The sequence below is a fragment of the Cebus imitator genome, unplaced genomic scaffold, assembly GCF_001604975.1.
Source record: "Cebus imitator isolate Cc_AM_T3 unplaced genomic scaffold, Cebus_imitator-1.0 Scaffold263, whole genome shotgun sequence".
Classification (NCBI taxonomy): Eukaryota; Metazoa; Chordata; class Mammalia; order Primates; family Cebidae; genus Cebus; species Cebus imitator.
This window is the reverse complement of record NW_016107578.1, coordinates 3,066,176-3,077,730: the sequence shown is the minus strand read 5'-3', so window position 1 is coordinate 3,077,730 and position 11,555 is coordinate 3,066,176. Positions and strand designations below refer to the sequence as shown.

At 50.0% G+C, this 11,555-nt stretch overlaps 1 protein-coding gene across 6 annotated transcripts in view; it reads left to right on the top strand.

Annotated features, from left to right (window-relative positions):
* The window catches only part of ARHGEF18 (Rho/Rac guanine nucleotide exchange factor 18), a 117,392-nt gene that overhangs the window by 84,618 nt on the left and 21,219 nt on the right, over window positions 1-11,555 (top strand). For 5 of the 6 annotated variants that reach the window (XM_017500178.2, XM_017500176.2, XM_037728377.1 and 2 more), the window contains 5 exons: window positions 2,528-2,666; window positions 3,779-3,891; window positions 4,036-4,176; window positions 6,014-6,264; window positions 9,260-9,385. In XM_017500178.2, coding sequence (XP_017355667.1) covers window positions 2,528-2,666; window positions 3,779-3,891; window positions 4,036-4,176; window positions 6,014-6,264; window positions 9,260-9,385 — 770 coding nt within the window. Of the gene's footprint in view, window positions 1-2,372; window positions 2,667-3,778; window positions 3,892-4,035; window positions 4,177-6,013; window positions 6,265-9,259; window positions 9,386-11,555 lie in introns of all 6 variants that reach the window. The other variant, XM_037728378.1, reaches the window with a different exon arrangement.

Here is an 11,555-nt window from a genome sequence, read left to right as displayed (position 1 = left end):
TTTTTTTGACAGAGTCTAGCTCTGTCACCCAGGCTAGAGTGCCAGTGATGTGATCTCAGCTCATCACAACCTCTGCCTCCCAGATTCAATCGATTCTCCTGCCTCAGCCTCCTGAGTAGCTGGGATTACAGGCACCTGCCATCACGCCCAGCTAATTTTTGTATATTTAGTAGAGATAGGGTTTCACTCTGTTGGCCAGGCTGGTAACGAACTCCTGACCTCGTGATCCGCCTGCCTCAGCCTCCTGAGTAGCTGGGATTACAGGCGTGAGTCACTGCGCCCCGCCTGCAGCAAAATCAAAAAGTTGCTCAGAGAATGCCTAATCCTCTCCCAGGAGAGCTGCTGAAGGTACATTTTCGTCTAGGGCAAGCTCTGCCCATCCCAAGGTTTATAACTTCGTGTTCCCAAGAAGTAGACTTCCAGTTGCTCTCTTCCTGGAACGTAGACTAACCAGTGGTGTGTTGGGACCTAGACTCAGGAGGTCAATGAACAGATCAGATTTCTTTTTTTCTTTTTTTTAGACTGAGTCTCACTTTGTTGCCCAGGCTGGAGTGCAGTGGCGTAATCTCAGCTCACTGCATCCTCTGCCTCCCGAGTAGCTGGGATTATATGTGCCACCACACCTGGCTAATTTTTATATTTTTAGTAGAGACAGGGTTTCACCATTTGGCCAGGCTGGTCTCAAACTCCAGACCTCAGGCAATCCACCTGCCTCGGCTTCCCAAAGTGCTGGGATTACAGGTGTGAGCCACCACACCCAGCCTGACAGATCAGATTTCTTTTCTTTTCTCTTCTTTGCTTTGCTTTGCTTTTTCTTTGCTTTTCTTTTTCTTGAGAGGATCTCAGTGTTACCCAGGCTGGAGGGCAGTGGCGCAATCATGGCTCACTACAGCCTGGAACTCCTGGGCTCAAGCGATCCTACTGCCTCAGCCCCCGGAGTAGCTGGGACTACAGGCACATGCCACTGTGCCTGGCTAATTTTTTATGTTTTGTAGAGATGGGGTTTTGCTACATTGCCCAGGCTGATTTCGAACTCCTGGCCTCGAGCGATCCTTCCACCTTGAACTCCCAAAGTGCTGGGATTACAGGCATGAGCCACCATGCCCGGCCCAGATTTCTTTTTAATGCTGCTTACTCTTTGTCCCTACCTGGGCAGAGCTTTAAGATACAATTTATAAAATGTAAGAATAAACTAGCCATGCAGCCCATCTCAATGAGGCTTCAAATAGGAAGTGAAAACTGAGTGTAATGAGTGACAGTTGAGCTTTCATTAAGAGTTGCATCTTGGGAGGCCAAAGCAGGAGGACTACTTGAAACTGGGAGTTCAAGACCAGAGTTCAAGACCAGCCTAGAGAGTTCAAGACCAGCCTGGGCAACATAGTGAGACCCTGCATCTCTCTACAAAAAAAAGTTTATTTTAATTATACAGCACACCTGTAGTCCCATCTACTCAAGAGACCGAGGCAGGAGGATTGCTTGAGCCTAGGAGTTTAAGGCTGTAGTGAGCTATGGTTGCGCCACTGCACTCCAGCCTGAGCTACAGAGTGAGACCATCTCTAAAAATAATAATTAATTAATTAAAAGAGTTGCATCTTTCCGTGAGTAGGTAAGCTTATCCTATAATCTGAACCCTTAAATTAATGAACGGATGGATGTAGTGAACAAAGGCGCGATCTTGGCTCACTGCAATCCTCACCTCCCCAGTTCAAGTGATTCTCCTGCCTCAGCCTTTCAAGTAGCCCCTGTTTGCAGCCCCTGTTAATGTTGGGTTGGTTTGGGTTGTGAAACAGAATCAGAGCCTCGTGTCCCGTGGATGGTAGAATTCTATTCCAGTGCTGATGACCAGGGGCAGCTAAACACCATGCACCGCAATCTCTGGGTCTTAGAGTCATCCTAACATCTGATCTCAGATGAATTCTCATCATGTGCCTGGTGTTGGTATGAAGCACGCCAGGCGCACAGCTGCCTGTTTCATGATCTTAGACTATTTACAGCAAACTCAAACAGCTCACTGGCTTTTTACACCCAGCAAAAATCAAGGGAGAGGAGGAGAGGGTGTTTTTCTTTTTTCTTTTCTTTTTTTTTTCTGTTTTATTCTACCAAAGCAGCAAATACTGTGCAATTTCCACACTAAATGGTCACAGTGGGGACCAATATCCTGCCCTCCAGACCCGCTGCTTCAGCCAATACAGCAAGGGAAGACGCAGCTCTGTTTTCTAGAAGGATCCCACCGAGGCATAAAAACGGCGCAGCCCAGCCTGGCCCCGCACCGGGTCCCGGAGCCCCTGGCGCGACCATGGGGAACGCTCACTCCAAAAGCGGGGACAGGCACGGCGCGCTCCCCGGCCGCCCGGAGCTGTCTTTTTCCCCAGGAAATGGAGCGAGAACGTCTTCTTGGATAACGAGCTGCTGACCTCCAAGATCCTGTCGGTGCTGCGGCCGCAGTCGGAGCGGGGCTTCCGCGCCGGCGACCTCCGCTACCCGACCCACTTTCTCAGCACCAACTCTGTCCTTGCCTCTGTCACAGCCTCGCTCAAGGAGCACCCCCGGGGCACCCTCCTGTCTGATGGCAGCCCGGCCCTCTCCAGGAATGTCGGTATGACGGTCTCTCAGAAAGGTGGTCCCCAGCCAACACCGAGCCCGGCTGGCCCTGGGACCCAACTCGGGTAAGCGGGGTTCCCTCTCTGCCCTGGGGTGGGTGGCATTCCCCGGGGAGCTGTTGGCAGCCTCTCTCCAGAGGGAGACCCCGACTTAGATCTGCGTGAATCCACACGGCAGCCCATGCTAAGCAGAGAAATTCCCATTAGCACTCGCTTCCAGGATCCACGCCTTTTTGCAAAAACGGTGTGTCCCAGGGTGTATTCAGCCACTGGTGGAGCCAGTTCTCTTAATACTCTCGGGGGATCCTTACTTACTCCAGGCAATGCTCAAAGTCCTGCTGGGCATGTGTGGAGGCGCCGTCCAGTGATCTGTGCCTTAACCTCATTTTATAGGACTTCAAAGTGGTTCCCTTAATAATGCCTTCAGGCATCCGGGTAGAAGGTAATGCTAGAAGCTGATATGTGTGTGCTATTCCATGAGTTCGTGGGAAAGGGGGTCGATTATCTTTTTTCCACTGAGTAAGGACTGTCCTACCCTTGACCATGAAGCCATTTCCACTCAACTCCCGGTAGAAAAGATCCCAGGCCCCCAAGTGGGCTCCAGTGGTCTGTCAAGGAAGCTGCAATCCACACCCCATTTTGAACATCCCTAACATTAAAGGAAGTTACTACGGAAGAAGTACTCATGTGACATTGACAGATAATCTCCCTTTTTTTTTTCTTGAGACAGAGTCTCACTCTGCCGCCCAGGCTGGAGTACAGTGGTGCAATTTCGACTCACCACAACCTCTGCCTCCTGGGTTCAAGTGTTTCCCTTGCCTCAGCCTCCCAAGTAGCTGAGATTACAGGCACCTGCCACCACACCCAGCTAATTTTTGTATTTTTAGTAGAGATGGGGTTTTGCCATGTTGGCCAGGCTGATCTCAAGCTCCTGACCTCAGGTGATCAGCGGCCTTGGCCTCCCAAAGTGCTGGGATTACAGGTGTGAGATACCACACCCAGCAAATCTCCCAATTTTAAAAAATGATCTGTAGACAAAAGTAGAGGCTTCTGTGAAAATCTGGAAAGTTCTCAGAGGGTGTCGAATTGGAAGGAGTCACCGATGTGCCTTTGTTGCATGAGATTGTGTGTTTTAAATTCACTTTTCTAAAACAATTGTTTTTATTGTTTGCACTCAGACCAATCACAGGAGAGATGGATGAAGCCGATTCTGTGTTTTTAAAATTTAAGCAGGCAGCCGATGACTCTCTGTCCCTCACATCTTCGAACACTGAGTCCATTTTTGTAGAAGGTATGGTCATCTCCACACTCTTGTGGCTGTCACAGTCCCTGTCCCTCCTGGGAAGAGCTGAGAACCGTGTCAGCATGTCCCTGGGAGGGAATCAGGGTGGCATGGCTCTGGGCCCCCAGCAGCTGTCCCTCACTCTTCCCTCAGATCCCTACACCACCTCACTGAGGAGTGAGATTGAGTCAGACGGCCACGAGTTCGAAGCTGAGTCCTGGAGCCTCGCTGTGGACCCGGCCTACGCCAAGAAGCAAAAGAGAGAGGTGGTGAAAAGACAAGACGTCCTTTATGGTGAGGAGTCCAAAGCCCTGTGCCACCACGTCGGCCCCCCACTCTCTTCTCTGCTCACTCCCTCCTTCCCTCCATCCTTTTTTCCTTATATTTGTCTTTCTCTCTTTCTCTCTCTCTTTTGTTCTCTTTCTTTTTCTTTTCTTTTTTTTTTTTTTCTTTTTTGAGACAGAGTCTCTCACTGTTGCGCAGGCTGGAGTACAGTGGCACAGTAAAAGCTCACTGCAGCCTTAATCTCCTGGGCTCAAGCAATCCTCCCACCTCAGCCTCCCCAGTAGCTGGGACCACAGGGATGGGCCTCCACACCTGGCTAATTTTTATATTTTCTGTAAAGACAGGGTCTCACTCCGTCACCCAGGCTGGATGCAGTCTCGGCTCACTGCGACCTCCGCCTTCCCAGTTAAAGTGATTCTCCTGCCTCAGCCTCCTGAGTAGCTGGGATTACAAGTGCCTACCACCACACCCAGTTAATTTTTGTGTTTTTTGGTAAAGACAGGGTTTCACCGTGTTTTGGCCAGACTGGTCTCAAACTCCTGACCTCAAGTGATCTGCTCACCTTTGCCTCCCAGAGTGCTGGGATTACAGGCATAGGCCACTGCGCACAGCCCTCAGGTCATTTTCATAAGGGCACTAGTCCTACCCTGAGGCTCTGCCTCATGACCTCATCACCTTCCAAGGGTCCCACCTCCTGATACTATCACCTTGGGGGTTAGCATTTTGACATATGAATTTTGGGGAATACATGCTGGGCGCAGTAGCTCACGCCTCTAATCCCAGCACTTTGGGAGGCCGAGACGGGTAGATAACAAGGTCAAGAGATCGAGACCATCCTGGCCAACTTGGTGAAATTCTGTCTCTACTAAAAATACAAAAATTAGCCGGGCGTGGTGGTGCGTGCCTGTAATCCCAGCTACTTGGGAGACTGAGACAGGAGAATCTCTTGAACCCAGGAGGTGGAGGTTGCTGTGAGCTGAGATCACACCATTGCACTCCAGCCTGGGCAACAGAGTGAGACTCAGTCTCAAAAAAGAATTTTGGGGAACACAAACATCTTGTTCATTACAGTGTAGGTCTGGTCAGGGACACACACAGCTGTGTGAGTTTTACACCTATAGGAGTGTTCCTCAGAATACTCTTCTTGCTAAAAAACAGACTTGATACCCAGGCCTGGTGGCGGGCACCTATAATCCCAGCTACTCAGGAGGCTGAGGCAGGAGAATCTCTTGAACCTGGGAGGCAAAAAAAAAAAAAAAGAAAAATGACTGGGCTTGATGGCTCACTCCTGTAATCCCAGCACTTTGGGAGCTGAGGTGGGCGGATCACCTGAGGTCAAGAGTTGAAGACCAGCCTGGCTAACATGGTGAAATTCCATCTGTACTTAAAATACAAAAATTAGCTATGTGCTGGCACATGTCTGTAATCCCAGCTAGTCAGGAGGCTGAGGCAGGAGAATCGCTTGAACCTGGGAGGCGGAGGTTGCAATGAGCCGAGATCGTACGATTGCCCTCCTGCCTGGGCGACAGAGCAAGACTCTGTCTCAAAAAAATAAATACATAACTACACAGACTTAAAATGTTGTCTGATGACACTGGGCGCAAAACCCTCCTGTGATGGGAGGCCCCAGGGGTCTCTCCTTCCCCTGCTCCATCAGGCTGGGCATCCCCTGCAGCACTCAAAACCCTGAACCCTCTGGGAAGTAAGAAAGACCCCACAGGTGCAAGGTCTTAGGCAGAGAACTCTCAGAAGCCTACTAGGCACATGAAGGGCAGGCAGCAGCCAAGACTGCCCCGTGGGGCCATGGAGCCAGCGAGGGTAAGTCCTGCCATCCGTGTCCCTGCAGAGCTGATGCAGACGGAGGTGCACCATGTGCGGACGCTCAAGATCATGCTGAAGGTGTACTCCAGGGCCCTGCAGGAGGAGCTGCAGTTCAGCAGCAAGGCCATCAGCCACCTCTTCCCATGCGCTGACGACCTGCTGGAGCTACACGGCCACTTTCTCGCTCGGCTCAAGGGGCGCCGCCAGGAGTCCCTGGAGGAGGGCAGTGACCGGAATTACGTCATCCAGAAAATCGGTGACCTCCTGGTTCAGCAGGTGAGTGCAGCCATGTTCACCTGAACAGTCTTCACACCCTGTGCCCTGTCTCTGTTCCTTTCTTTTTTTTTTTTTGAGATGGAGTTTCCCTCTGTTGCCCAGGCTGGAGTGCACTGTCGTGATCTCTGCTCACCGCAACTTCTACCTCTTGGGTTCAAGTGATTCTCCCGCCTCCCTGGAGTAGTTGGAATTATAGGCGCTCGCCACCACATCCAGCTAATTTTTATAGTTTTTAGTAGAGACTGGGTTTCACCATGTTGGCCAGGCTGGTTTCAAACTCCTGACCTCATGCGATCTGCCCGCTGCAGCTTTCCAAAGTGCTGGGACTACAGGTGTGACTCTGTTCCTTTCTTCTTTTTTTCTGAGATAGGGTCTTGCTGTGTTGCCCAGGCCAGAGTGCAGTGGCGCAGTCACAGCTCAATGCAACCTCAACCTCCCAGGCTTAGGTGATCCTCTTACCTCAGCCTCCCAAGTAGCTGGGGCTACAGGTATGCACCACCATGCCAAGCTACTTTTTCATTTTTTGTAGAGATGGGGTCTCACTATATGGCCCAGGCTAGTCTCTAACGCCTGGGCTCAAGTGATCCTCCTGCCTCAGCCTCCCAAGTGGCTGGGACTCCAGGGAACACTATGCCTGGCTAATTCTTTTATTTTTTGCAGAGATGGGGTCTTGCTTTGTTGCCCAGGCTGGTCTCAAATTCCTGGCCTCAAGCAGTCCTCCCGCCTCAGCCTCCCAAAGTGCAGGAATCACAGGTATGAGCCATTGTGCTAGCCTGTTCTTTTCAGTAATAAAATGAGGGTGGCTCCTGTTTGTCAAGTGCCTGCTTCCTGAGGATGTACAGTTCTGAGCCCCTTACAAGCGATGCCTGCAGTTCATATTCTAGAAACACAGGGGCCCAAATAGCCAGTGTCCCTGGCTGGCTGAACACCATTCAGTGTTACTTTCTTCAGTGCCCTTGTTTTGTTGGTTGGTTTTGCTTTTTGGTTCAAATCACTGATGCTTTCAACCATTCAAAACATACCTATTGGCTGAGTGCAGTGGCTCACACCTGTAATCCCAGCACTTTGGGAGGCCAAACAGGTGAACTGCTTGAGCCTAGGAGTTCCAGGCCAGCCTGGGCAACATAGCAAGACCCTATATCTACAAAACATGAAAATTTAGCCAGCTGTGGTCGGGCATGATGGCTCATACCTATAATCCCAGCACTTTGGGAGGCCGAGGCAGGCAGATCACCTGAGGTCAGGAGTTCAAGACCAACCTGGCCAGTATGATAAAAACCCCTTGTCTCTACTAAAAAATAAAAATTAGCTGGGTGCGGTAGCAGGCACCTGTAATCTCAGCTACTCGGGAGGCTGAGGCAGGTTCAGTTCAGTTTTCCTGAACCCGGGAAAACGAGATTGCAGTGAGCCAAGATTGTGCCACTGCACTCCAGCCTGGAAGACACAGCAAGATTCTGTTTCAAAAAAAAAAAAAAAGAGCCAGCCATGTGTACAGCTTAGTCCCAGCTTCTCAGGAGGCTAAGGTGGGAGGATCAATTGAGCTCAGCTGCAGTGAGGCATGATCATCCCACTGCCCTCCAGCCTGGGCGACACAGCAAGACACCATCTCACTGGGGGAAAGAAAAAAGCATACCTGTGGACCAGCACCATCCGTGATAGTGATATTAACCCCAAATGATCACCCTACGCCAAGATTTACCCAGGGGAGCTGTGCCCCTCATGTGACCTCAAACTGTTTGTTCGAGGCCTCATGGGTCAACTAATTAGAAAAACACTCCGCCTTTTGCTTTTTATGTTTCTTTCTTTTTTTAAGATGGAATCTTGCTCTGTCACCCAGGCTGGAGTGCAGTGGCGTGATGTTGGCTCACTATCCTCCACCTCCCAGGTTTCAGCAATTCTCATGCCTCATCCTCCCAAGTAGCTGGGATTGCAGGCACGTGCAACTACACCTGGCTAATTTTTTTGTGTTTTTAGTAGAGTTGGGGTTTCACCATGTTGGCCAGGCTGGTCTCCAACTCCTGACCTCAGGTGATCCGCTTGCCTCATCCTCCCAAAGTGCTGGGATTACATGTGTGAGCCACCATGCCAGCCTGCTTTTTATGTTTCTAACGTCCTTTGGCTGAAATTTATTTTTTTTTTCTTGGCTCTCAGGAAGTTTTAATAGCATCTGTGATGCAGCAAAGCCTGAAGCAGAAGGTTTTTTTCAATTTCTTTATTACACCTTGAGATTAGACACCCCCAACTGAAGTATTTCTCTGTTTGAGGACATACTAGAAAATGGAATTGCAGCTAGGCACAGTGGCTCACACCTGTAATCCCAGCGCTTTGGGAGGCTGAGGTGGATGGATCACTCAAGGCCAGCCTGGCCAACGTGGTGAAACACTGTCTCTATTAAAAGAAAAAAATTTAAATTAGCCAGGCATGGTGGCGGCACCTGTAATCCCAGCTACTCGGGAGGCTGTGGCAGGAGAATCGCTTGAACCTGGGAGGCGGAGGTTGCAGTGAGCCGAGATCATGCCATTGCACTCCAGCCTGAGCCACAGAGCAAGACACTGTCTCTAAAATAAAAAAAGAAGGAAAGGGCTAGGTGCAGTGTCTCATGCCTGTAATCCCACACTTTGGGAGGCCAAGGTGGGTGGATCACCTGAGGTCGGGACTTTGAGACCAGCCTGACCAACATGGAGAAACCCCGTCTCTACTAAAAATACAAAAATAAGCTGGGTGTGGTGGCACATGCCTGTAATCCCAGCTACTCCAGAGGCTGAGGCAAGAGAACTGCTTGAACCCAGGAGGCGGAGGTTGCGGTGAGCGGAGATCACACCATTGCACTCCAACCTGGGCAACAAGAGCGAAACTCAATCTCAAAAGAAAGAAAGAAAATGGAACGCAAATAAATCTAATATTTATTTTAGCAGAGTCAGACGAATTTGATGAAAATATCCTTTGGCAGTTTTTGTGTTTGACTGAGTAAGATTTCCTTTCTTTTGTCTATCAGTTTTCAGGTGAAAATGGTGAGAGAATGAAAGAAAAGTACGGGGTGTTTTGTAGTGGCCACAATGAAGCTGTCAGTCATTATAAGTTGCTGCTTCAGCAAAACAAGAAATTTCAAAACTTGATTAAGGTAAAAACAGTTTTTTTTAAATCAAAAACTTATATTCTTCACTGTGGGTTTTTCCCACAGAATTGTAAAGTCTTGGGAATTGGGAGGTATAAGGCACCTGTTATGTAGCCGTGATTTTTAAGGTTTGGTTTTGGTTTTAACCACAACCCCATTCAGAACACATCAGTGAAATCTTAGGTAGAATCCTGAGATATCGGCTGGGCGCAGTAATGCTAGCACTTTGGGAGGCCAAGGCGGGCAGATCACGAGGTCAGGAGTGAGAGACCATCCTGGCTAACACGGTGAAACCCCACCTCTACTAAAAATACAAAAATTAGCTGAGTGTGATGGCACATGCCTGTAGCTACTCGGGAGGCTGAGGCAGGAGAATTGCTTGAACCCAGGAGGTGGAGGTTGCAGTGAGCCAAGATCATGCCATTACACTACAGCCTGCGTGACATTGCGAGACTCCGTCTCAAACAAAAGAAACCTGAGATGTGAACCAAAGCAGGCCAGATGCAGAGTCTCACGCCTGTAATTCCAGCACTTCGAGAGGCCAAGGTGGGAGGATCGCTTGAGGCCAGGAGTTGGAGACCAGCCTGGGCCACATAGCAAGATCCTGTCTCTTCAAAAAATTTAAAAGTTAGCCAGGCATGATGGTGCACACCTGTATCCCCAGCTACTCCAGCGGCTAAGTAGGGAAAATCACTTGAGATCAGGAGTTTAAGACCAGCCTGGGCAACATAGCAAGACCCCATCTCTATTTTATATATACATATACATATATATATATACACATATATGTATATATACACACACACATATATGTGTACATATTAACAAAATCAATCAAAGAAAGCATATCTAGACTTTTTGCCTTGCCATGCCACAGTGGCCCCTGAGAGGCCCCTGCAGCCCTCAGCATGGGACCTGCTAACCATGACTTTTCAGACTGTTTGAATGTCACAAAGGATTTGTTTGAAGGGGCTGCCACAGGAACTGGCCCTCCAGAGCCAGCCTGTTTTGCCATGGGGATGCCAGCTGTCTTAAGGAGGGTTATTCCAAACCTCTGTCCCCTAGTTGGTCCCTGTTTGCCCCTGGGGCATGTAGAATAATCTTCCTGCCTCCTTTGGGTGAGAGTGGGTAGGTGCTCAGAGCCCAACTGGAGTCAGCCAAGTCAAGGGAGACCCCCACCTCCAGCACCCTACAAATCACACTTGGGGCCGGGCGCGGCGGCTCACGCCCATAATCCCAGCACTTTGGGAGGCCGAGGTGGGTGGATCACGAGGTCAGGAGTTCGAGACCAGCCTGGCCAACATGGTGAAACCCTGTCTCTACTAAAAGTATAAAAATTAGCCGGGTGTGGTGGCAGGCACCTGTAATCCCAGCTATTTGGGAGGCTGAGGCAGGAGAATTACTTGAACCTGGGAGGCGGAGGTTGCAGTGAGCCGAGACTGCACCATTGCACTCCAGCCTGGGCAACAGAGCGAGACTCCGACTTAAAAAAAAAAAAAAAGAAACCACACTTGGACTACAGGTAGTCGGTTCTATCAACGTTGACCTCTTTAGAGGCCCTAACACTGCTGATTCCACAAAAGCTGCATCACCTGTGACCTGGCCAGCACTTGGTTCTGCAGTGGCATTCTACACCCAGGGGTCCAAAGTCAGGAGTGACATGCGTTTAAACTTCATTGCATTATAGGTAGGTGGGAACGGGAGAGAATCATTTTGGAGCCGCAGTTCCTCGAAGGCGGGAGGGGGATTCCAAAGAAACCTCCGTCCATGGACTCTTGCAAATCCCACAGCGGCTCTGGTCCTCTCAAGTGGCTCCTTGCAAGTGCTGGCATCCCTAAAATGCATGTAAGAGCAGCGGGAGCAAACAAGCAGAAAATGTGCCATGCTCCCGAGAGTGAGCGACAGGTGACCACTTTTGGTTCTCAGCCAGAGGTGAGCATCAGAAAGCACCCAGGATGGGCGTGGTGGCTCACGCTTGGGATCCCAGCACTTCTGGGGAGGCCAAAGTGGGTGGATCACCACACCTGGCCTTTTGTGGCCTTTGTGTATACAGCAGGTGATCCCTGCTTTAGGTATTTCGTGTCTTTCTCCTCCAAAGCAGCAAAGGAAAGGCCCTGGTGAGCAGAAAAAGGAAGGTGCCCTCAGCCTTGGCAGCCAATTGTTGACTAATTGGGCA